We start from the raw sequence: 25,575 nt of genomic DNA, 5'->3' as shown, positions 1-25,575 counted from the left end.
TCGAAAATCTCTTCTTGATTTGATTAAGACCATTCGACTCTAGGTTATGCTTATGACCATGAAATAGTGATTGTGCGTTCAGTTTTTAGTAGTAAACAACATATCATTTCGGCGAATAGCTGTTCGGAAGACCTTTAATGGTCTACGATTCTCGGTTAATTTATAATTCTGAAAGTGTGATGAAAAACTGAAGTTTTCTTTATCTCAAACTTTCGTTATATGGGAAAACAGTAATGGCTGTTGTTTACGGAGAGATAAAAGTGTCGTTTTAGGTACGATTTTAGATGGCAACAGCGGCTCGTAAAATTAGGTGAGAATATTTCGCTTCCCAAATTTTTCTAAATTTGAAATTTTAGCTAGCGTATTCGAAGATATACATTTTTCTTAGCGTTGAAGATAAGTCTTCAATTTGCACAGAACGGACACTTTAAAGGTAGAAACTGCGGTTTGACTATTATATTAATATTTTCTCTTCCGGTGCCCCTGAGTTTTGATCCAAAACCTAAATAACCTAAAATATTTGATGGACTAAAACTGATGAATTATGGGTAATTATGGTTAGCTCACCTACAGTGAGAATCTCATACAGTAGGACACCATAGCTCCAACTGCCATAAAAGGAATTGGACGATATTAGTTTTTATTGACAAAGAAACAAATATAAATATTTTTTTTAATTAATAATTATGAGTCAACCATTACCATTTTAGTAATGTCCCCTATATTGTACTAAGCATTACAAAATAACCAAACATGTTTCACTTTTTTTATATAAACACTCTTCTATAAGGACTTGTTAACATGAAGAAAAGTTGTTCCTGCCAAGCGAGCCAAAAATTAACCATTCTGGTTTCACAAATGCCCTGTATGTCCAGATTTGTTCCTGGTAGGCGAGTCAGAAAGAGCCAAAGTATTTATATAGAAAAGCATTGGCTCGCCTCCAAGGGTGACCCGGCCTTAAACAACTCGAGAGACCTTTCACCCAGGGCTACCGTACTCCTTACTACTACTACCAACTTTGCAATTTCTCATCAGTGTACAGAAATCTATGAAAAGCTCTCTCCCGGAATGGCCTTGTACGGAGATCCTTCTACCAGGGACGTTTCTCTATATATACATAAAGACCCTAAGAAAAATAAATTAAAACTTCTTTAAAAGACCTCTGCAAAGGTACCTATTGAGTCGTAAGGTACTTACACGTCACTTTGTGTTGTGTATGTTCCATATAACAAAGCTTCATAAGCAGTCCACTTGGCTGGCAGTCGGCCCTTGTTAAGAAAAAAAAAAGGAGGGAGGCAATTGAAAGCAAAAACGAAATATTTTAACATAATCCGTGAAAGGTCAAAACTATAATTCCATGAAAACTCTCACCCGACTTCGTTTGGTGTAAATATCATCCTGGTGAACATTCCTCGCCATCCCAAAATCTGTCACCTTACACTTCTCTCCTTCACCAACAAGAACATTTCTGGCCGCCAAGTCACGATGGATTATCTGTAGTGAAAAGCATATTCTTAAGCATTTCTATTTCCTCAATACGACAGAATACAACCTATTGCTAGCTAGCAAAAGGTTGGGGGGGGGGGGAGACAGGGGGTCTGAACCTCCCGCCTCCCGTACCTTTTACTCCCGCTTCCCATACCTTTTACTCCCGCCTCCCGGCCCTTTCCATAGCTGTTCTCTCCTGTTTGTTCCATGTCTATTGCGAAATATAATGAAATGTTACGAAATTTCACTCGTTTTCTCCTGGATCCCGCTTCCCGCCCCTTTTCTCCCGGGCTCTCGCCACTAGGTTGAACTCTTCAAAACTTGCATGTTCCACTTGTTCAATTTAAAGTTCTAAGAAGCTAGTTTATACTGTAGGAGCTTAACAGTTAAACTAAGCAATAAAGTAGAAAAACGACATCAACAAAAACCAAACCTTTCTCGAAGACAAATAACACATTCCATCAGCAACTTGCCAGGCGAACTTCATTAACTGTTCTGCAGTCAGAGTTGTTTGCGGTTTCACATCCGGGTCTTTAAAGTATGTGTCGTTGAGTCCTCGACTCTTCCTCAAGTAACCCAGCAGGTCACCGAACGGCACGTACTCAATGAGGACAAGCAGTGGATCTGTGATAAAATGCGAAAACGTTAGCACTCTAAAGGTGATGAGCTACAGAAAACTGTAAGAATTTAACGATTCAGGCATCAAGGCCTTGCACAATGAGAAAAACGTTTTCAGAAACACTCGTAGCGCCTTTTTTCCCAATGTTTCTCAGTTTTGCCAACCGAGAAGCATTGCTTCCAGCGTATTGTGTCTCCAAAAAGCAAACTCTGCTTTTCCTACACGGCAGAAACATTCCGTGTTTCCGCGCGGCATGGAACCATGACAACACGTGGAAACAATTATGGAAAATGTTTCCAAAAACATGGTTGTCTTTCCGGGAACATGGTTTGTATTTTTTTTTTTAATTATAAGCGTAGCGTTTTAAGTAGGTTTTTAGTTAATTGTTTCTTTTGTATTTTTTAATTGTAGCTTCTATCAATTTTATGAGTTAGTTTTTAATACAGACCCTGATTCCTAGGTATATCTTATTTTATCGTATATAAACTTATTTAGCATTTTTAATCTTAGTAAAGGCCTTTCTGAAAACCACTGTATTATAAATGAATGCTTCCTAATAAAATGTTATTATTATTACTACAACTGAAACGTTCACAAAATTGCTGGTTGCGCACTAACCTGATAACGTGAAGACGACATTTCAGTTTTTATCAACTTTAGCTTTGACTACTGTACAAGTATTTCTTTTATAATAATATTTATAATAATATAAATTATTATTATATTATTATAATATACGTTATTATACATTAGAATTACTTTGAAACATGTGATTTGTCGAGAGCATTCAGTCAATTTACAGTAGCATGTGAACTTAACATGATAACCCAATATCTGCAGCAGATATTGGGTGATCGAGAAAAAAAAGATTCTAAAAACACCAAGAGAACAACAAAAACAAGTGTAAAAATTCTGAATGATTATTCGAGGGAGAAGAACCTGGAGGAACCACCAGATAAACCGCTTTGGCCAATGTACATGTTCTGACGAAGTTTTACGCCGGCGCTAGAAAAAGTGATGGCACATTGTTTGAAAACGTATAATAAAACAATTATTGAATTCGGTTTTCGCATGATATCGTGAATTATCAAAACCTCGTGTCTGTGTTATCTGCCTCAGCCTTCGGCTTCGGCAGATAACACAGACCTCGGTTTTGATAATTCACGATATCATGCTTAACCTCATCCAATAATTGCTTATTATTGTTTTTTATTATTATTATTTAGTATCATATATGCATAAGTATTATTTAACAAATAAAGAAGCCTAAGCCATGTTTTATACTGTCATAAAACACGACAGGAATTTGAGAACACGAGGAAAATGTAGAAAACATGAGCCGCATGTATTATACACATATTTTTATTTTATCATTGTATTTATATATTATATTTTATATGTTAAATTATTGTATTTATATCGTGATTATTTATATCACTAAATAAGTATAATCTTTACCAGTCTCAGTTACACATGCCACCAGCTTGATCACATGAGGATGAGGTTTCAGTCTCTTCATCAGCTCCAGTTCTGACAGCAGGTCCTTTCTGTCTGACTCCGGAGCATTCACTACAAAATAACAATAACAATAATAACAACAATAGTGATAATGATAATGATAATGAAGGTGATAGTGTTAATAATAATGATTGTAATAATAATAACATTGGTCACACCTTTCAGCATTTTGGCAGCAACCGTTGTGTATTCCCCGTTACCACGAATATCCCACGCTGTTGCCTTGGCAACTTGAGAAAAGGCTCCTTTACCAATAACTTTAATAACTTTGACCTGCTCTCGCTTAATTTCCCAGCTTCGTCCTGACGGATGAAGGGGCATGTACATTCCGCTGCTTGGAACTGCGTAGTTCGTGGAGGCACCAGACGGTACCATGGTGAAGGACTGGTCAGGTTCTGCAGCGCTAGCTTGAGCATTCTGGTGAGGAAAGACCATAAATTGGAAACGTTACATCACGGATTATGTCATTAATTTCATTGACACCCATTCGTTCTATCGCCTATTTCATGATGGACAAAGTCACGTGGCAGGGTTTTGCAAAGGGCGCACTGGATCATTTGAATCATTTTATTCATTCATTCATTCGTTCTTGAGCAGGCGCCTGATACTTGAGATGGAAACGGCCACACTGATTGCATTAAAGGTTGAACAAATCCTAGTACCCCCAATTATCATAGCAGCATTGACAATTAAATGAAGAGAGTACATTTAACAAATCGACCACATTTTTCCATGGTATACACGCTTATAGACCATAGAAATGACGTCAGAAAATGTTCAAAACTCAAGTGGAACTACGAGCCGTTAGGCGAGTTGTTTCACTGCAAAGTTTTGAACATTTTCTGGCGTCATTTCTATGGTCTATGAGAGTGTAGACCATAGGAAAATGTGGTCGATTTGTTTTATACCATAACAAACTCGAACAAGTATTTATCAAAAGCGATGCCTGACCGTGAAAAAACTTTGCCGGGGGGACGTAAAGATTCCCGACACGTAAAAACGACAATGAAACAAAAGAAGATGAACAAGAATTCAAAGAACAACAATTTTAATTACCTTTTATTCTTTCGTTGCGTGCGTGTCAGTCGCTTGAAGCGAGCAAGATGATTTTTCTATTTGAAGATCTTGTTAGCGCTCGTTCACTGAACGTCGACAGTTCGCCGAGTTTGCTGCCGGTTCGCTAGCACTTTTCTTCTCAGTTAGACAAAAAAGTTCAAAAGCCTGGTAAATTTTCTTTCGACAAATCACCTAAATAGAAGTCCAATACTGAATTCCAAAAGCAAATGCGTCCTTGATTCAAACAAAACAAGATGAAATTCGCTTTCATTCATAGAGACCAAACTTACACATTTCTAGCCCGCGCGTGTGCGTGGCGTGATTTGACGTCACTTTCATGGTCTATACTCTCATCGAGAGTATAGGTCATGGACCAATCAGCGCGCGAGAATTCTCTCGGTTATGGTATAAAAAGGCATTTATTTTGTTATAATATTCAATTATCGTTTTGACTATACCTGTCCATATTTGTCAGTTGGTGGTTTCCTGTTCTTCCTCTTCTTTTTTGATTGGCCCACATTTGCATAAGTAGGCTCGGCCGCTGGACCCGAAGCTTGCAGACTCTGGGCAGCCTCTCTGCTGAGGGATCGATGTCCATCCTCTAATACGTTAGAATACACGCTGCCACTACAAGAGATTACAGTGAACATTGAATTCTCTTGAATACCGCAAAATTCCAAGGCCTTTTTCGGAGGTAGGTGGGGAGCACATCATCGATCGAAAGGAATTTTACACTTGAACATATTTGTATATATAAGAATACGCTGTGTTTCGAGCCGCACGTTCTAATCACGTACAATTCAAATGTTGTTGCCAACTCCTTACAGTTGGTGCTTAAAAGGCTTTTATTTTAGTCCGCCATCGGTAGAAACAGTTGACGTTGAAGATAACAGATCCCAGATGTCTAGAAATGCTGCTAATGTCAGTGACAGGAGCACCATTACGAGGGAAATATGCCGTAATTAGTACAATTCCAAGTATAAAATCAAATACAGTATTTCTATGCCTTAAATATTCCATGGAAACAAAACTCAAACCTTTACTGCGTTGGCAAAGCAATATCATTTAAGTTATTTTCTGTACTTACAGCTCGCCCGTCGAAGTTGCGCCTGAAAAAGATGGGAAAAACACAAGATCAGCCATTACTGAGGAAACCAGGTATAACATATTTTATAGCAAATGAGTTAAAAGTTGTACTAGTCATACAGATGTTCTTCATTTTGTATAGCTAACGAAGTTGCTGGGGAGTGGGAATGGCGCAGTGGTGAGCTTGTTCGCCTTCCACTAATGTGGATTCCGACCAGGTTCCATATGTGGGTTAAGTTTGTTGTTGGTTCTAGCCTTTTTCTTTTTTTTTTCGGGGTTCTCCGGATTTCTACCATCCACAAAAAACAACATTTCACAAATTCCACTTTGACCAGGTAGTGGACCCGCATGAAAACCAGATGGGGCTAATGTGGCTTCCTCTCTTAATATAATAAATTAATTTCAATACGTTTGTGAAGGCGCCTGAAAATCGTTAAGTAAAAAATGTTCACTTTACTGGCAAAAACGTCTCAACTGTTATAACATTATTGTTAGATTGTATCGTAAAGTAGCGAGAAAACATTTAATCATTACCATGATTTGCAGGCTTCCTTCGTCTCCAAAGAATAATTATCACAATGATACCAACAATGAGCACAACAACAGCTGCAGCTGCTCCGGCGTATATAGCAGCGCCCTTTCCATTATCTTCACCAGCACCGCCAGATTGGATATCACCGCCACCTTCTGGTTATAAGCCAAACAAGAACACACAGCAAATAACTAATTAATGTCAGGGTCGCAAATTAGGTTTCGTCGCTGAGTACGTGAACACTGTCATTGGTTCTTAAACTTGGAACCGATTGCATAATTTATTACATGGTGTAGATTATTAGCTACAATGATACTATCTTAAAGTGAAAATTTAAAGCAAAATTTTAAGATAAAAAAGAATGAAATTCTTAATCGGTTCTTTGCTTAAAAAATATGTTTATTTTTTCAATCCAACTCTGTAAGTTCGAGTTTTAAGTTTAGATTTAGTTCATTTATCCTCCCATTTCGTATTCCATTTGTCATATTTAAAAAACAAAACTGTCAAATTTTTCGCACGCTTATTGGCAATTTCTTATTGCACGGTCAAAACCATTACATACATTTTTATGCATTTAAGTACGTGAGAAGGTACAAGTATATGTATAAGATACATTGCCAGTCATCGTATTAGCTTTTAATGGAACATGACTGCAAATCGTAAAGAAAATTACACGCATTAATGAGAAACTTACTTTCTGATGCCTTGACTCTCTTGATCTTTCCGCCTTCTTTGAGACTTTCACCAAATTCGTTTGTCGCAGTAACCACAAATTCGTACACCTTGCCTTTCTCCAACTCAACTTTCAATTCTCTAACTGAAGTAGCTGTAATGGTTTTAAGCTCAGTCCATTCTCCTGGTTTGCCATCAGTCACTATTCGTTGATACACAGTGTAGTGTGTGATAACTTTTCCATTATTTTGTGGCTCACTCCACTTCAGAGTTATCGTATCGTCTGTTACTTCACTGGGCAGATCGTCAATTGTCGCTGCAGCTGGGACTCCTTGGTTAACCAAAATACCAAGACAAGGAATTTTTTTCAATTAGTAATAACAAGTGTCATTAATTTAAACTTATCGACCATTTGTTATTGCCATTTTTGATGAAACTCAACATATAGTGTAATCGTGAATCGCCATGTCTAAACCTCGACGGTGTGTAATTTTTAAAGTCAGGGAAAGATTATTTAATTTCATTCCCAATACAAGTTTAGGAATGATTTCCCTGAGGCAGAATGAAAGACCTTTGGCTTTGAACTTCTGTAGCTAAACGAGGTTAGTCAATACATTGCTGTTTTTATGTTCAGTTTCACCTGACATGACATGCTGTGCAAAGCATTATTATGGGTCCGTAGTCAAACAATTTGTCTTAAAAAAAAAAAAACTCAAGCCACAATTTAAGTCACTGTTTTCTTACATAAGATCTTATATATATTCCTATGGCTGGTTTAATTTTATTGTTTCATTCTTCATTGCTTTTTTAATTATAAAATAGCTATTGAGAATAACGCGTGACATTACATGGTTGAAGCACGTTATCCCTTGAAGATAGTTGAACACCAAATATAAGTAATATGCCAGCATTATGAGAACAATACTTCTTTTTTTATTCACCTTCATACTTAGTTTCCACTGCCTTTTCTGCAGCAGGTCCCTCAAACACAGCATTCCTGGCAAACACCTTCACAATGTACTCCGTATCTCTCTCCAGACCTCCAACAGACAGACTTGTTGTACTAGGGTCAGTAACATTCTCATTCTTTATCTCAGTGTCACCCTTTAGTATGACCACTCGGTATGCTGTGATAGGACTCCCTCCATCATCAGCTGTTGCAGTCCATTTCACTGTCAGTGAAGTGGCTTGAATTTCTGAAGCTGAAGATACGATGGCCGGGGAGCCTGGTTTCTCTAGGCAGTAAAGAAGTAGTTAAAGAAAGCAAAAAGTAAAATTAAAAGAAATAGGCGCGAGGATTTGGACATATTTCAAACAAATGCCAACAAAAATTGTTTATAAACATCATCAATACACACGTTAGATGAATTGTGTTGCCGGCTTCCTAATGGTTACTGTTGTCATTATTCTTAATTGAGTTCTTCACGTTTTGCGCAACACACAACACAAGCATGTCACTGAAAGATCTAACATTCATGAATAAATAAGGAACGCATAACCGTTTGATCATCTTGAGTGAAAAAGAAAACGAGTAAAGAGGAATACTAATACTAATACCAAGATCGAGTGTCTTTTGTGCACGCACAGCCGGAAGTGAAGAATTCGCTGACTAAATCCGCGGTATGTGATTTTAGGCTGGGAGATAATGGCTACGACTTCGTTAAAGAGAACGAACGTACTGAGTTGCTAAACGTCCTGGCAAAACGAGGAAACATGTTTCCAAAAGCACGCGTAGCGGGCACATGTTTGCCAAATGTTTCCTAGTTTTTCCATACGGGAAGCACCATTGTTTCAAACATCAATTTTTACCTCTAAGAAGCACAATATAGGGAAACATCTACTTCGAGTAAAAAAAAAAAGAAGACGAATGAAAGGTTACGGACAGACGAGAAAATAGAGCAGATAGTTACTTTTAAGTCACGAAGAAAGGAAAGTTTTATGACACTTCACCAACAACGAATACAGCTACCGAGATCAAACTGTTGATCAAATAGCATGTGTCCAAGTACAGCGAAACAAGTACTCAAGTAAACTAAGCACTTTTTTTAAATAAAAAAGCCCAGAAACTTCCCCTTACAACGGTAGCTAAACGTCGGTTTTGAAAAGCACATTACTTCTACCAGGAAATCCCAACCAAAACACAATTTTATCACTGAAATAATCTTTTTTCGTAACACCAAGTAAACCAGAAAAACACAAAACACCTACTGATCTGTTCTATTTTTACTATCTTGTAATCAGCAGGTGTGAGCCCATTGTCAGCATCACACTTGTAACCACCAAAATCTTGATCCACCTCCATCTTCACATTCACTGTGTTCTGTGTAGCTGTGACTATCTTGATTTGACTTCCATCAGGTGTGTACCAGCTGAGTGTTGGTGTAGGAACACCATCTGACACACACTTTAACGTCACTGTCTGACCAATCCATGACTTGACAGCTGATGTGGTAGCTTTTTTTATTGTAGGCGGGTCTAGTAAAATGATAAGTAATTATGAATCAGACAAAATAACAGAAATTGGTAACAGCGAAAAAGGTCAATTAAAACAAATTAAAACGGGTTGAAATGGGCACTGCAGCAAGCCACATTAACCTTCAAATAATGATTACTGTGGCTATAAGAATTGTTAGTGAGATCTTTACTTTTTCCAGAGATGATCCACAGCCATTTTAAGTGTGACACTTACGAAGTTAAAGAACTAAAAATGGAGAGGAACGGATGTCTAAATAGAGCGCCCTTACTTCTCCTATAAATCTGATTGAAGGCGAGTTTCGCAGCAGCTAAAGAACACCAACGATATTAAGTCGTCTCGAAACATCTTTTTTTCGGACCATACCTAACATTTGCAATCAGCTTTTGACTTTCATATCAAACAAGGCGGAAGGCGTTAGCTTTATGATACCATTCTAAAACAAACACACAAATAAGAGCTAAGTGACTAAAATGACTAACGGTAAAAGCACTGTCATCGATTGCTTTCATCCACGAAAAAATTTTATAGATTGCATGAGAGTTCTATCGAAGCCAACAACAAAGACGTTATTTCGAATGCAACCCTACAAGATAACTTGATTGGTAAAAACATTGGCGTTCTTTCCCGAACACTAAATTACTAAATACTAAACTCCGAAATTTACAACCCCATGCAAGAGGACGAGCATCTCCGCTCCTTTAACATCGGAGACTCCCCCGAGATATAAAAGCTTATAGACTTACATTGCACAGTTACATAAACTTCTGCCGTCTTATCTTGTCCCACTTCATTGCTTGCAGTACACACATACATCCCGGCATTACTTCTGGCACTGCTTCGAGTGTTTGGATCTTTTGACACAGCTGTGCTTTGCACATATTTTTTCCATGATATAGAAGGTGTTGGAAAACCTGACGCAGCACAGCTCACAACAATAGTATTTGTTTCATTTACTGTGACGTTTTGTGGCAAGACGGTAAACTGTACAGGAACTAAACAGGAGAAAGTACAGTAATGTTTATTAGGTTTTACGCCTCAGGCAAACTTGGATGTTTTTTCAGCTAAATGGTTTTAAAAAAATGATATCACAGTTGGTGCATCTTCTGCAAAGAAACAACTTTGTTGCTGTTTGCACGTTAACTGAAATGTACGCTCACACCATAGTTTCTAGACAGAAATATTTAGGAAGACCGGAAAAATAATTTGTTGATTTGATGGTTGACCCTGCACAAAACTGACAGTTTATAATAGATGTTTATGCAACAAATCAATAGAATCATTGCGATTACGCAATTCATGCATAGAGTATGAGCACAAAACAAAAGATGTGCAGGGTCTTGGACCTTCCAACACACATCTTGGCCTCTTTGGTCGCCCCTTTGATGTGTGCTGGGCGTCCTAACCATTTTCCTTTATTTACTATGCTCACACGTAGCTTCAAACTGTAGAAACTACAATATTGCATGGAAACATTGCTGCTGACTTGACAGTAAAGAAGATGTGTGTGTGTGTGTGTGTGTGTGTGTGTGTGTGTGTGTGTGTGTGTGTGTGTGTGGGACCAAGGAGAAACCTTTTGTTGGAGAACAAGGGAGACTACAATCACAGCCATCCATCTGTTCTAGGCGTTTGATTATTGGGGACCAGCGAGAGGAAGTCAGCAAGTGAAAAGTGAAAAAATAGGGTAGCACCCTTACCCACTAACCGAACGCCTGGAACAGGCTACCGTCCACACTGAATGTAACTCACCATTTACATTTAGTGTCACACTGCCCTCTGGTCCATCTCCAACATCATTGTGTGCTACACATTTGTACTCGCCATAGTGTTGAGACCGCTGTACATTGTTGATAGCGTATTGACTGTCATTACTGTCTTTGACAAGAGTTGTGTCATTCAAATAGAACCTGTACCGTGATACTTGAGGCTTAGCTGCCGTGACGTGACAGGTAAAAGTTACACTGTCTCCTTGTGTGACGGTATTTGCAGCTGCACTAGTAGTTAGCCTTGTACCTTCAGGTTTGTCTAGTAATAAAACCAATGGTGAATCGTAAAATTCATGACCAATTTCAGCTTGACCAAATACTTCATGCATATTTTGCTCGCATTGTATCGATGAATTGGACTAAAATAAAGGGTATGTTAATAGAGCATTAGATCTTAAAATGAAAGATAAACAACTTTCTGCGCACTTAATGTGTCGTTGTGTACTAGGTTGCGAGGAAACAGTTGGATAAATTAATTACTTACAATAAACCACAAGTGTCATGTGATTTTCATATTGTCCTGCTGAGTTGTTGGCTTTACAAGTATACTGTCCATCATCTGCTCTGTTTATACTTCTAAACATCAAAAGCGCTGCATTTTTCCCAGAGCTTTCCACTCTTCCATTTTTCATCCATTTTACATCTGGGTCTGGTGTCCCTGATGCTATACAACTGATATTGACTGAGGATCCCTCATTGTAACTTGCCTGTACTGATGATATGCTTATCTGAGGTGCCTCTATAAAAGAATGTTGATGAAGTCAAAGCTATTAGCTCACTGTTATACAAACCACATTATGCGGATACGCTTGCATAAACGCTCGAGTTTGTTCATATATGGAACATACATTTGACTTTATTTGAAAGAGACCGACAAATAGAAAAAAGCTTTCATTTTAGCCAGCGCGAAAGGCGCAAACAGTGGATGGAATACGCAAAGCGGCAGCGATCCGTCGAGGACAGGACGCATCGAGGAGCGAGGTAGACTAGTCGGCATTTGGGTAAAGTTATTCTCCTATAAATCAAGAAGCATTTTTTAGTAAAAGTTGGTAACAGGAGTTTTCTGAAGTAATTTGTTGTGCTATTTTTTAATCGCTTGATTTCTGGCAAGCAACGGCCAATTACAGCTGTTTAAAAGTTGTAAAATGTTTTTATGGATCCAGTTGTGACCTTGAAAAGAGCCTTGGAAGTGTTCTTAAAGCTGTGTATCTTTTGTCAGAAGCGCAATAAGCCAAAGGACGATGTAAGAGAAGCTACAAGTTATAGCAGAAACGTTGTTTACGAAGCAACGAGTAAACGAAGAAAGTACAGGGGCGTAGCAAACAGAGAGGCAATCGATCGGCTAGATGATTTATTAGGGAGAAATGATGATGTTTCGATTGTATGGCATAGCAACTGTTATGCACAATACACAAGTAAAGAGAAAATCCTACGTTTGCAACAAAAGGAAGTGACAAGTGAAGAACTTCGACATGCAACAACAGCTCCAAACAGTCCTCGTATCACACGCAGTCATGTAGAACAAGTCAACTGGAACGATTGCATATTTTGTCAAAAAGAAAACCCAAAAAAACGATTGTCATCTGTAATGACATAAAAAATGAGTGAGCAAATTGTTGAAGCAGCACAGTTCAACTACAAAGTTCGAGTTCGTTTGGCTGGTGTGTGCGATTTAATTTCTGCAAAAGCAAAATATCATCTGCCATGCCTCAGTGCATTCAAAAGATCTTCAGAAAAAGCGAAACGTGAAACGAAGGAGAGTGATCTAGCAATGATCTGGTTGTGTGAAGAGTTGGAATACGCTGCGGAGAAAGGTCATGTTATCAAATTAAACGATGCATGGGATAGATATGTGGCACTGGCAGAAAAAGCAGAAATTGAAATTCACAGATTTCCTTCTCAGTATTGGAAATGTAATGGATTGCGTTGCGCCTCTTGAAAGAAGCCCATCAGAACGCCTAAGTTTGCTTATCCCTACAAAATATGCCAATATTGCTGTATCGAAATTGGCAAATGAGAGTGCTGAAACAGATGACTTGCTTACAATGCCTACATACCAGCAACACGAAGATATTTTTCTTTCTCTGGTCCATGTTGCACTGAAGATACGCGGGGATCTGATGGAAAAGCCTGGTCTCAAATTAAGGTTTTAGCGTCAGTGAGCAAGATGCCATTGATCGTGTTCCAGACAGTTTATACATGTTCTTACGGCTCTTGTTTGGAGAGCAAAAGCTTTTACATGGAGAAACTGTCGAGGAAAAGGAAGCTGAGGCTAGGATCAAAGTGCTTTCATGTGCTCAAGATATTGTCTATGGGGTGAGTGGCGGAAAGAAATGGACACCTAAGCACATTGGGCTTGGTAGCACCCTTCATCAAGTCACACGGTCAAAAGATCTTGTCAAGCTTTTCAGTAAAGCTGGCCATATTTTGAGCTATGATCAAATTTTGCAAGTAGACACAAGCTTGGCGGAGAGCGTCTTAAAGACTTTGGATCATGATACTGGTGGTGTTATGCCACAAAATCTGGTGCGTGACAAATTTGTCCACTTCTCTGCAGACACTATTGACATTCTAGATGAAACGATGGATTGCAAAAATACTTTTAATGCAACCCAAATTGCAGCATGGCAGAGAGGAGCAGAAAGTAACGTAATGCTTGAAAATTTGCAGCCATCTACTAAGAACGAAGTTCTGCTAAAGATGACAACGATTCTGTCCGCACTGCTCAAGTAACTGATTTGGCATTCCACATGTTACGACATAAAGCAGAAATGAGAAGTGGGTGGATAGAATTCAATCAGTCACTGTCTCAGAATGATCAACAAGTAACCACAATAGGATACGTGCCAATTCTTCAGGCTCCAGCACATGAATTTGACACCCTCAATACCGTTGTTAAAAGATGCATGCACGTTTCAGCCGCACTAGGACAACAACATACTGTCATAACAGTAGACCAGGCTCTGTTTTGTAAGCTTGTTGAGCTGAAATGGGCAATACCTGAGTACCAGAAGAAGCTTGTTATACAGCTTGGTGGTCTTCATATATCAATGTGCTTCCTTCAGACGATTGAAAACCATATGAATGGATCAGGCTTAGTAGAAACATGGATCGAGAGTGGATTTCTTGGTGTTGAAATGCAACCGAGTGTGTCATGAATGGAAAGGAATACAAAAGGGCAATGCGTGCTCACAAGATCACTTTGCAGTCATTGTGGAAGCTTCTGATGCCTTCCCTGTTAGAGTTCTGCCAAAAATCGTACCCAGATCGTTTCCAAGAGATATCTGCCCTTGCTTGTTCTCTAGAAAATACTGGAGCGCTGATAGCATCTCTTAAATCACCAAGAGTCCAAAAGGTGCTAGACGAATTTGTAGCACAAAGATCTGAAGAAAATGTCAATTTCACATTTTGGTGGAATTACATGGAAATGGTATCGATCATTTTATTGTTTACACGGGCTCAGAGGGAAGGAATATGGGAGCTTTATATGCAAAGCTTCCGCCGCATGTTACCATATTTCTTCAGATACGATCTTCTCAACTATGCAAAATGGGGATCGGTGTACATCGCAGAGATGGAGCAGTTTCCACAGGAAGTCTTGGTAGAGTAAGAAGGGCAACTTTGTTGTCAAGTGGAATGCAAGCACGTTCAACCAAGTCAGTCCTGATCACAGTCTGGAATGGCTAAATGGGATTGGAAAAAGAGGAGGAGGAATCGTGGGCATAACTAAGACGCCTTCAGCATTGAGCAGATGGGCTCTGTTCTATAACCTTCGGTCACAGATTGCTGATGCTGCACACAAAATGTTTGGATTGGTTCAAGAAGACAAGTTTTCATACAGCGAGTCTACTCCTGGTAGGAAAGATCGTGATAAGAGTGATGAGTCTTTATTGCTCACATTCCCTAAGCAGTTCAAAGTTTTTTCGCCTGAAGAGCATCACACCTGTCTTTACAACATTGCAACGAAATACCTTGTAACAGAAGAAATTCAGGTGTCGCTATTAAATGCAAAAGAACTTGGTGACAAACAGGCTAAAGAATATGTGGAGCAAAGATTGCAAACTGTGTCTCAACAGCAGCAAGATGAGTCGACAAAAATGAAATTCTGGGACACGATGCACAAGAATAACGCTCCAACTTTCGATAGCTTATATCAAGTTGTAAAGAGCGGCAAAGAGAAGGACAAGGCCACAATCTTGAGAGCCGACAGAAATGTTCTTCAGCGTTTAATCATTGCCTATGAAGCTGGTCGCAAAGTTGATCTCCACAGCGTGCTGAAACACGAGTTGATGCCTGTGCCAGTGGCGTTAGCAGAGATGAATGGCTGTCTTAGAACTGGGCAGAAATCTGTGTTAGCTGACATACTAACAAGTGGAATAAATTGCCCAAGTGAAATACAGCTTCGAGGTAGCTCATGTCTGTTAATAGATGGTTTGGCATTAGTTGCTGCAATTGGGAGACCGTCTGGTGCTCAAACGTTTGGGGACTTTGCAGATAGCTTTCAAGCAGCGGTACTTCGAGCTGGATCCCGCTATCAGCAAATACACGTCATATTTGATCGGTATCAAGAAGATTCAATCAAGTCAGGAACAAAGAAAAAGACGCACAAAATCCACTCGCCCTATCCGACGTGTTATTGAAGATGCCAGTGTCCCTCTCCCTCACAGTTGGTCAAACTTCCTTGCATTGCCAGACAACAAGTCAGACCTAGCCAGGTTCCTTTCGGAACATATCATTGATAATGCACCCCCAGACAAAGTTGTTGTGGCCGCTGGAGGATTTTAAGATGAGAAGGAAGTGCAGTCATCAGACAGGGAAATCGATCTGTCTGCTCTAAAGGCAACCCAGGAGGAAGCAGATACACGCCTAATACTTCATTGTGTCAACAACAGCCTTGACAACATAGTTGTATCGGCAAGGGATACTGACGTTCTATTGCTTCTTGTCGCACATGTACCACACATTCCTTGCACTAACCTGTACATGATGTCTGGAACAGCTACAAAACGAAAGTATTTCAACATCAGGGCAATCTACGAAAATCTTCCAGCTGGTTCTGTATCCGCTGTTCTCCCTTTTCATGCCTTAATGGGTTGCGAAACGACATCCTTCATATGCAACCATTCCAAAAAAGCAACATGGAAAATATTTTTACAACACCACAAACTTCTCTCGTCAATAGGAGAGGGACAGCTTACCGAGGGAAAAGTTAAAGAAGTCGACAAATTTGTTTGTAAAATGTACAAATTGGATCACATTGAATCAGTTGACGAGGCTCGAGTTATTTTGTTCCCGAGGAAAGGAAAGCCAGAGGCACTGCCACCGACCAGCGATGCCTTATCGTTACATGTTAAGCGTGCACACTATCAGACACTTGTCTGGAAACAAGCCCATTGTTCAGAGCCAAATCTTCCAGATCCTCAAACATTGGGATGGAAGAAAACCGCTGACAACAAGCTTCAACCGCTACTGATGACACAAGATCCGATTCCGAAGTCCTGTCAGGAAATCATCTCATGTTCATGTCTTACTGGATGTGCAAATCTCCGCTGCAGTTGTAAGAAGGCTAAACTGTTTTGTGTCAGCCTTTGTGCGTGCAAATCGAACAATATCAATGCAAATCCCTGCAGAAACAGTAATACTACATGAACTAACTAAGTTCTTTGTAGAACGTGGTGTGTGGAACTTTAGTGACAACAACCTCAGCTGACAGCGTCACAATATACATTATCTATTAATACTCAACCTTTGGGAAGAGTTTTACCTGTTATTTTTACATGATTTAAGAAAGAATCACAATACTTCCAATTATTTTAAGATATATGAAGCAAAGCCACAGCAAATATTATTTAGTTTAAGGCAAAGTGACTTTTTCCTAATCGGAAAACTTCCATGGAATATGTTTGTATTTTCTAAATGAAACCGTTCCTTTTTAAAGACTCGACCAGAATTTCTTATTAAAAAAAGGTATATATTTCAGCGGTTTGTTTAATTTTTCCCCGCAGTTGAGAAACTTGTAAAGCAAACAGGGCCTAATATATATTTCATTTATCATTCCGAATTTTGTGGCTATGTGCGTAGTAAATATAGCAACAAACAAATATGAAACTATCTCTGACGTCATTTAATGACGTCACTGGCTGCCTCAATATTTTATGTGGCCTTAACAAAAAAATCAAACGAGAAATATGCAGGAGGCAATTTATTTGTTATTTAGAGCTGCAAATAAAGTGCATACGGCTTAGAACCGTTCTCTTTTTATAAATTCGGCACCGCGATGACGCCATTTTAGATGTCATTTTTGTGACGTAATTTTGAGACTGAAGATTGCCAGAAAAACTTTGGTAACAGGCATTTTCGTTTTCAGCAGGTCAAATTACCTTAGAAAATTCCTGTTACCAACTTTTACTAAGAAATGCCTCATAACTTTCCAATTTTATAAAAGTCGTCTAGTCTAAAAAGGGTGGGTCAGGAAAACTAAACACTGCATTAGGGGTGGGTCATGGATAAATTATTCATTTAACTATTGACTGTTGAAATGACGGCATCTATAACAGTGCCAGTCGATGATAATGATCGCTCGTTTGTCTTCAACGTGCCTTGTGTTAAGGTGTCTACCATTTGTTTATGTAAGAGGCCTGGCAGTAGAAGCATTTGATCTTGTAAGCCGCATCCTGCTTGTCCACCGCAGGTAAGTATCTGCCTTTCTCCGTTGGCCGGTAAATGTCGTAACGTAGTTGTAGGTTTGTGTGCTATACGGATAGGGCCATAGGATCAGTGTTATGTTCTTAATGCCTTCGATGTAGGGTTAGGTTGCTGTAGTAACAGGTTTCGGGTTTAAAAAATGAATATATTTCAGTTTTGCTGTGGAAGTTTCAGGAGCTCAGTGAGTATTTTGTCTGATAAAGTCAGTGTTTTAGCTGTTGTCGTTGAAAACGCGTTTAGCTATCTTTTTTGTCTAGCTGTCCGTTTTGTCACAAAGTAGTCGCCCTCGCCTCGTCAAAAGTACTGATCGATGGTCGCATGTAACTTTGTACTAAGCCCTGTTCTAGGAAGATTCATCCAATAATTTGCCAGCTCCATCGGCTTTTTTAATAGACTGAAGTCCACTTTCAAAATAAAGTTCGTTGTTTGTTGTTGTGGCAGCTTACCAACAAGTTTAGAAAAGAAACTTTTCCATTTTCTTCGATCTCTGAGAAATTAAACTGGATGTCGACACTTAGTTCATTAAGGTAAAAAGTAAGTGTTAACTATTTTCCTTGTGTACAGAGGAAAAACGTGTCGTTAACGTGTTGTAATCAGAGCGAAATAAAACATTACTCACCTTTAACTGCCAAGTACACAAGGTCAAACTTTTGAGACATAAAACTATCCGTTGGACTTATCCTACAGCCAAAATATCTATCATCACTCTTTCTGATTGAGCTTAGAGTGAAGATGGCCTGACCAGAGGATACGTCACCACTGCCACTCACACGTCCACTGTATGCTGAAGGAACTGTTACTGAAACTGAGCCGCTTTTGTCTAGAGAAACCAGTCTTCCATTATTCACAAAGCCATTTACTCCATCTTTTTTCAGTCCCCAATCAACCGTATCAACATCACCAGAGAAGCTCCAGGTGAAGTTAACAGACGAGCCAACCAATCCTGTCACAGTCTTTCCGTTATACTTTGAATTGAAACTAATCTTACCTGCTGAAAAACATAAGCCGGAAAAAAGTCAATTCTAAGACCACAAAGCAACTGTCGAAGAAAAATACCAAGACACTACTTTTCTTTTATCTTTTTCGCCAACACAATTATACGAGTTTTAATTTTAGAAAAAAATACTTATTAGTGGGGCTCCCGAGCGCGCCAAAGGCGCCCGTGAGCGAAGCCCCATAACAAAGAAAGTTTGGTAAGCCCGTCCGTTTGTACGTACGTACTTCCATCCGTTCACCGCTTGCAATGCACGTGCAGGATCGGAGCCCGTAATTTGGAGCCGCACACGAATATTAACGCGGAAATCTTTTAGAGCATTTTAGCTTGACCTGAACGAAGCGATTACAAGGCAGGAACATCGTTGGTGCGTTGTTCATTTTGTAAGCTGAAGGAAAGACGTGAAGAAAGCGAGCAGGAGAAATATGTCTTCGCAAATATCTCTTGCTATCATCTCCTATAAAGTTTTACTTTACCAATGATAAAGTAATGATTCATTGAAAAGTTATCACACATGATTCAGGTTTACGAAAAGATCCGAAATAATTGCGGAGCTGAACTATGAACGACATGTCCGTCTTTAGTGTCCTATCGCAGCTACACCAATAATGCGGTGGAAAATCTTTAAAAAAATAATTTAAGCTTTATCAATGAACAAATTGAGGTCACTTTGACGTCAACATCTTTACCATGGCAACGTCAAAAGAGGTCAAAGGTACACTATTTTTGAACTTTTGAGGCTAGTTACTTAAAAACTACTCGGTGAAATTTCTTGTTTTATATTTTCGTCTTACCCGACAAAAGAAACATTTTTGCAATTATTTTAAAAATATCTGTAAGCTGGATTCCGAGTTACGTTATTTTTTCATAAAATTAAGGTGGCTCTGAACCCTACGTACAGACTGTTTAAAAAAATTGTGATTAAAGATGTTGTTATTGATCATCGTGACGTAAGATAGAAAAGATGAACACTTATCCATTTGTTCCACGATAGAATCCGTTTGAGGTGTCGATCGCGACGTATTGAATGCAATACTGCTAGTCTTCATCAGCCGATGAGGTCGATTGTTTCGTGTCGCACGTTGGTTCGCTGCTATTGGTGCATTTCGATCCTCATTGTTATTCCCTCATGTTGACGGGCTGTTGTGATTTCTGATCGTTGGTATCCAAGGTTCAGGAATTTCAATTCCGCTGTCTCTATTGATGTTATTAGGATGAAGTATTATTTGGATATCCTCTTTGACCCTGCGTGTATCGGTGAGGCTCAGGATCAATAAACTCCGAAACTGCGAAGGTTTGTGTATGAGGAAGCCGTTTGTCCCTGTCATGTTCTTTTATCCGTTCTGCATCGCTTTCCCTGCTTCCCCTAAATATAATTTGCCGCATTCACAATGTTCATCTTTCCTTTTAAAAATTGTAACAAGGTTTGTTTTTGTCGTATTCCCGAGCATTCAACGGGGGCAACTGTATCGATAAATAGGGGGAGAACCGCGTGACAAGCCCAAAGGACATCTGCGTAGGCGGCTACTATATCGAGGACTTTGTGACATGTCCAGCTGCAACGTAACGCAGGATACGCAGTCAATCGAACGTTAAGTAATCGAAGTCATGTAGAGTGGGTGCTCATCACCTGAGTGACCTCAATAGGCATATTAAATATAGAAATAAATATAATTAAATATTAAAAATCATCTGGATAGAAGCAGACTGACCATAATCTCTAGGGTTTCAAAATAAGATGTATTGTTCTCTTTCTAAAAATTTCTATACCGGCGGTTTAGACTGTCTGCGACGCAGGGATGAGATATGAGAATATGTACAACTGGAAATACGTCACGCGAAAATCATACTGCCTGTTAGATATCTGTTAGAACAGAAGGGAAACCACAGGCTTACCATCCTATGTTTGTGAGGTCACAGCAAGCCCATATGAATATTCAAATTTCTTCACTAATTGCTATTGTAAATATTTAAGCTTTCTAAAATCAGCTTTTACGACTTTTATTTGTAATAAAACGAAGTAGAAATATTTTCGCATTGTTTAGGTTTGTTTTTATGCCGTTTTCTTCGCGATTTGTAGCGCGCGAGAGCAGTTCTGGGAGAATTTCGACTCGTGTACAGAATACAAATATTTACACAAGGCGTGCAACTTCGACATTAACGAATCGGGTACCGCCTCTGGAATGCAGCCGAAAACACATTTTTTTCTTAACTAATTTTCATCGGAGATTTCGAACAGTCTTCGAACTATAGTCTGGCCAAATTTGAACGCAATCAGTTCACGCCGTTGTTCTTTTAAACTAGCTGGAATATCGAATTAGGTCGTAAATCTGCCGATTTACGATGATCTGTACCACCTACTTGGACAATTTATGCAATATTTGCTGAAATTGTTCAAAATAATTGCCTATGCACTCCCCAAAAAGCAAAACGTGTTCCACTAAAATCGTCCCCTGGGGTACCCCAAAGGAGTTCTGTTCGGAAACCACGACGGCGAAGCCGAAGACAAGGTGAACTGAAAACATAATTTGCACCTCGAATTCTTATGTTTTTAAATTATATGACAAATAACAGCGTGTACAAATTAACTTTCCAGTTCACGTTGTCTGCGGCTTCGCTGTCGTGATTTCCGAACAGTATTTCTTAGGGGTACCCCAGAGGACGTTTTGTAGTGAGACACGTTGGCTTTTCAGGAGAGGGCATAGGCAGTAACTTTGACCAATTTCAGTGAATATTGCAATGCGAAAATATTTGTACTTCGTTTTATTACAAATAAAAGTCGTAAAAGCTGATTTTAGAAAGCTTAAATATTTACAATAGCAATTAGTGAAGAAATTTGAATATCCATATGGGCATGCTGTGACCTCACAAACATAGCATGGTAAGCCTGTGGGGAAACTTTAAAATACAGTAGAACCCCGGTAACTCGAACTCGGATAACTCGAACAACCCCGCTAACTCGAACTAACTTCCATTTCCCTTGGACCCACTTTCAGTCATTTTTACTCGGTTAACTCGAAAACCCCGCTAACCCTGTAGTATCCGTAGGAAGAACTCAAAACTAAACACAACACATGTTTAATCAACATGGCCGCTCGTGAAAGCACGAGGTCCCAGCATGCATTGCAAAGAGCATTCATAACAACTACAAATATAGGCATAACCATACACCTCCCTTCCAGGTGGTGTGCGGCCTACGATCGCGGTGCATTATTGTTACACATTTTCAAGATGGCGGTCTTTCACATCGTGAGGCGACGTTCGAAGACGAAAATTGAAGTCATTTTTTGTCGCTGTTACAAAGCTTATCATGCCACAAAGGAGTTCAATGGAAAGTAAAATCCTTCCTACATCTCCAGAAGACGCTAATGATTGTAAACACCGTTTGTGGTATCGTATCATGTTATAAGAGTAATAGCACGTAATTTCGTTTGACCGAACGTCTGCGAAGTACACTCCACTCTGATGGCTCTCTTCAACTATTCCTGGCGCCCACTTTTCCAAAACGATTACCAAGATATTCCTGAAGAGTAGACCGACTAATTGAGTGGATCGCACCCCAGCGCACCCCTCTACTTTTAACACAAACTGCATTAGAAATTGACAATATTTTTGCTTTGAGACGATGTGTACAGCTTTTGTTTATTCGTTAAAAGACGGTGATGTCAGGTCACCGTACCGCAAAAACAAAGCCTGCTTTGATTTAAATGTGTTATAATCAATTTCAGGTCTTGTTAAAGACTGTCCTGTGTTTTCGCCATATAAATTTGTTTATAAATAAATAATCGCTAGGTGTCTTTTTCAGTCTTTTCCTGTTAGTTGATAGACTAGACATTGTTTACTAAATGTTAAAATGTTTCACGGGCTAAATAAAATCATTCTAAGAAACTGCTTTCTTGTCTTACATTTATGTCAGACAGCTTGGTTTTATTCTGGTCAAATGATACCTCTTGAGATATTGAAAAGGTTTTACTAATGTCATCTGCTTGAAAATCAGTGTTTTGATTGTACACCAAAGGTATATTAAATTGTGGTGTTCCATGTTTGTTTTCACTAGGACTTGAATTGTGGTTCATAAAAAGAATGGGAAGTTTAATAGAGGTTTCTGAAAAGGGGGGGGGGGGTATAAAATCCCATTTCTCAGCGTATTGTTTTCTTATTTTCCAAATCCCAGTTCTATTGATATTTGTGATTCCCAGAACCAGGGACCCAAATCCGTTTTTCCCAGTGAAAATTTTTAAATCTCACTTTCCATTTTACCCCTTCAGACCCCTCTCAATAAATTGTTCTGAAATTTAATGAGGATCAAAATGGGTTTTATTCATCACTGTTAAAATGGCTTTCCAAAATTATCTAATCAAATTATTCTATCAAGCTTTGAGCAACAGATCTAGGATCTGGTCTGCAAGAATTAAATACATGTAAATGACACAAAGTTGCATGTTTCTTTGCATGTTTTATTTTCAACAACCTCTTACAGTGATTTCATTTATTTGTGGCTGCTTGCCACACAGTGTGCCACTAAAATGTTTTACTGGTCAGTCCACCTTTGCTGGCCACATCCTTGTGCTCAAACTTTGTTATTTAAAAAATGATAATGAGGAACTACTGCCTCCCAAGTTATCTTCTGCAAGCCTCATCATTTGACATTTTCTTTTTCATATTTCTGAAAATAGAAAAGTGGATAACTTTATTCAGTACAAAATTATAGCAGTTATGAAATCAGTGCAGTAGTGATTATAAAGGAAAGTAAACTATGTAAAGGCCCCTAACACAATGCATCTATTTGCACACAATCTCACATTTTAAGAGCAAAGATACTCTTATGGTAGCATCAATTTATAAGGTGAGGGCCTTTCACAACAGTTTGCTTGAGCTAACATTAAACAACCAGGGCCCTGTTGTTCAAAGGCGGTGTCTGACGTTTGCAGAATATATTGTGTTACCTTAACTATTATTGAAAGCTAACCAGGGTGTATAGTAGGCTAACCGGAGTGCGTAGTAGGCTAACTGGAGTAAACGTTTCACTCGGGTTAGCCTACTGCACACTCCGGTTAGCCTACTTTTCACTCTGGTTAGCCTAAATAGCACTTTGGTAAAGGTAACACAATATAAATTATTTTCTTAGTCTGCATTCTGCATTCTGCAAATATCAGACACCGGTTCAATGGGTGGATAATGCTATCCACAAGATAAATCACTATGCAGCGGATAAAAGTGCTGAGATTATACATCCTTTGAACAACCAGGGCCAGCTGTTCAACAAATAAGGTGAAAGATCTAATCATTAGCTGTAATTAGTCGATGAACAAAGACCTTCAGCCATCTTAGCATGTAGACAACTACTTGTACTGCTGCTTAAATTTTCCTTATAATTTTCCTTGGTCTAATACAAGACTTTCATTTAGTATAGCACCTAGTCCCCCAATGATAATGATAATAAATTTAATCAAACGAGAAAGACCTTGTCAATAACTGACGACCATATGCATTATCGCCACAGAATCATTTTCCTTGGTCTAGTTTGTACACCAATGCTACATATGATGCATGAATGGAGTGTGCTGATGAATTTTCTGGCTATGAGAGACTGTATGTAGAGCTTCCACTGATATCTCTGCCAAGGAAATAATCTTTCTTTTAGTTTTTTTTTAGTCCACTTAGTTTCTATCTTCATCTTAGTGGCAAAACTCCAAACAAAACTAATTTTTAAGAGCACACACTATTAGATGCACAGACAACTGTGTGCATTAAACCATGACAATAGGCAGCACAGTGACCAGTTTTACTTTATCACTGATGATTTTACGGATAAGAAAAATACGTTTGATTCTTTTTGTTTCCAGTGGTCAGGAAAGCTACAGCGTAATAGCGTTGGGTACATTTATAATTTTTGCTTACCTTGGCTTGCAAAATGGTCGATGAGCAGCAGTCGTAGATACCACATTCAGACGTCCAAAACCAATGGTTTTCGAATCCAAACGGTCAGTTCCGATTAAAACGCTAATTCCTTAGATCAGTAACATATCGGAAGCATGTTTCAATCGAAGGACTCGCAGAATCAGCGATATTTTGAACAAATTGTGGTCATTTCAATCTTCGCAAGACGTCTTCACGCGATGGCGGTCACGAGTAAATGAGCTCCAAACGACACAAATACCAGCATGCAGTGCGGTCATAGGCCGCACACCACCTGCCTCCCTTCCTAGTACAATCAAGTGAACTGATTAACAAAGACACAGGTAATTGCATGTCTGCAAACATTGTTCTTTCCTTAACCCTATTCAGACCGGGCTTTTTTGGACCTTCTCAGACCGGGGGGGGGGGGTCTTATAGGATATATTGTATGTCCGAAACTCTTTCTTTTGGTATATGTCACGTGGGATAGTGACGTCACATCACGTGACAATTACATCATAAAGTAAAACAGCCGCCATCTTGGATCCGCCATCTTGGATTTCAAAATTTTTCCAAAATGCCAGAAAACCACCCAAAATCACTGCAAAGTACTCAAAATAAATAAAAATGTGCTTTAAACCCGTAAAAATGTAAAAATAATTTCATTTAAGTTGATTTTTATTAACAGAAACACGCAAATTTACAAATTTGAAAAAACATGCCTGTCAAAATGCCGTTGCCATGGTGATGTCAAGTTCCTTACACATC

The 25,575-nt window shown here is 39.0% G+C and overlaps 2 protein-coding genes and 1 long non-coding RNA gene across 3 annotated transcripts in view; all 3 read right to left on the bottom strand.

The window, feature by feature from the left end:
• Positions 1-25,575, bottom strand: part of LOC144662521 (uncharacterized) — a 183,105-nt gene that overhangs the window by 29,404 nt on the left and 128,126 nt on the right. The window contains exons 10-11 of the mRNA XM_078523343.1: positions 11,194-11,469; positions 10,191-10,439 (exon numbers count right to left, since the gene is read on the bottom strand). Of these exons, the coding sequence (XP_078379469.1) occupies positions 10,191-10,439; positions 11,194-11,469 (525 nt within the window). The remainder of the gene's footprint in view (positions 1-10,190; positions 10,440-11,193; positions 11,470-25,575) is intronic.
• The window catches only part of LOC144662658 (uncharacterized), a 35,728-nt gene that overhangs the window by 4,319 nt on the left and 5,834 nt on the right, over positions 1-25,575 (bottom strand). Inside the window, exons 2-15 of the mRNA XM_078523520.1 lie at positions 18,535-18,906; positions 11,695-11,949; positions 9,180-9,446; positions 7,913-8,206; positions 6,994-7,302; positions 6,302-6,454; positions 5,769-5,790; positions 5,140-5,308; positions 3,784-4,042; positions 3,566-3,676; positions 1,922-2,112; positions 1,372-1,494; positions 1,198-1,268; positions 568-608 (exon numbers count right to left, since the gene is read on the bottom strand). Coding sequence (XP_078379646.1) covers positions 568-608; positions 1,198-1,268; positions 1,372-1,494; positions 1,922-2,112; positions 3,566-3,676; positions 3,784-4,042; positions 5,140-5,308; positions 5,769-5,790; positions 6,302-6,454; positions 6,994-7,302; positions 7,913-8,206; positions 9,180-9,446; positions 11,695-11,949; positions 18,535-18,906 — 2,637 coding nt within the window. The remainder of the gene's footprint in view (positions 1-567; positions 609-1,197; positions 1,269-1,371; positions 1,495-1,921; positions 2,113-3,565; positions 3,677-3,783; positions 4,043-5,139; positions 5,309-5,768; positions 5,791-6,301; positions 6,455-6,993; positions 7,303-7,912; positions 8,207-9,179; positions 9,447-11,694; positions 11,950-18,534; positions 18,907-25,575) is intronic.
• LOC144662664 (uncharacterized) lies at positions 23,346-25,031 on the bottom strand. The gene is made up of 2 exons (XR_013572498.1): positions 24,811-25,031; positions 23,346-23,575 (listed from the first exon to the last, which is right to left on the bottom strand). It is a non-coding gene; the product is annotated as an uncharacterized LOC144662664 (long non-coding RNA).

This window comes from Oculina patagonica, chromosome 8, assembly GCF_052425735.1.
Source record: "Oculina patagonica isolate OP01 chromosome 8, crgOcupat, whole genome shotgun sequence".
In the NCBI taxonomy this organism is placed as follows: Eukaryota; Metazoa; Cnidaria; class Anthozoa; order Scleractinia; family Oculinidae; genus Oculina; species Oculina patagonica.
Note: the sequence above shows the minus strand (reverse complement) of the source record. Positions and strands in the feature narration are given on the sequence as shown.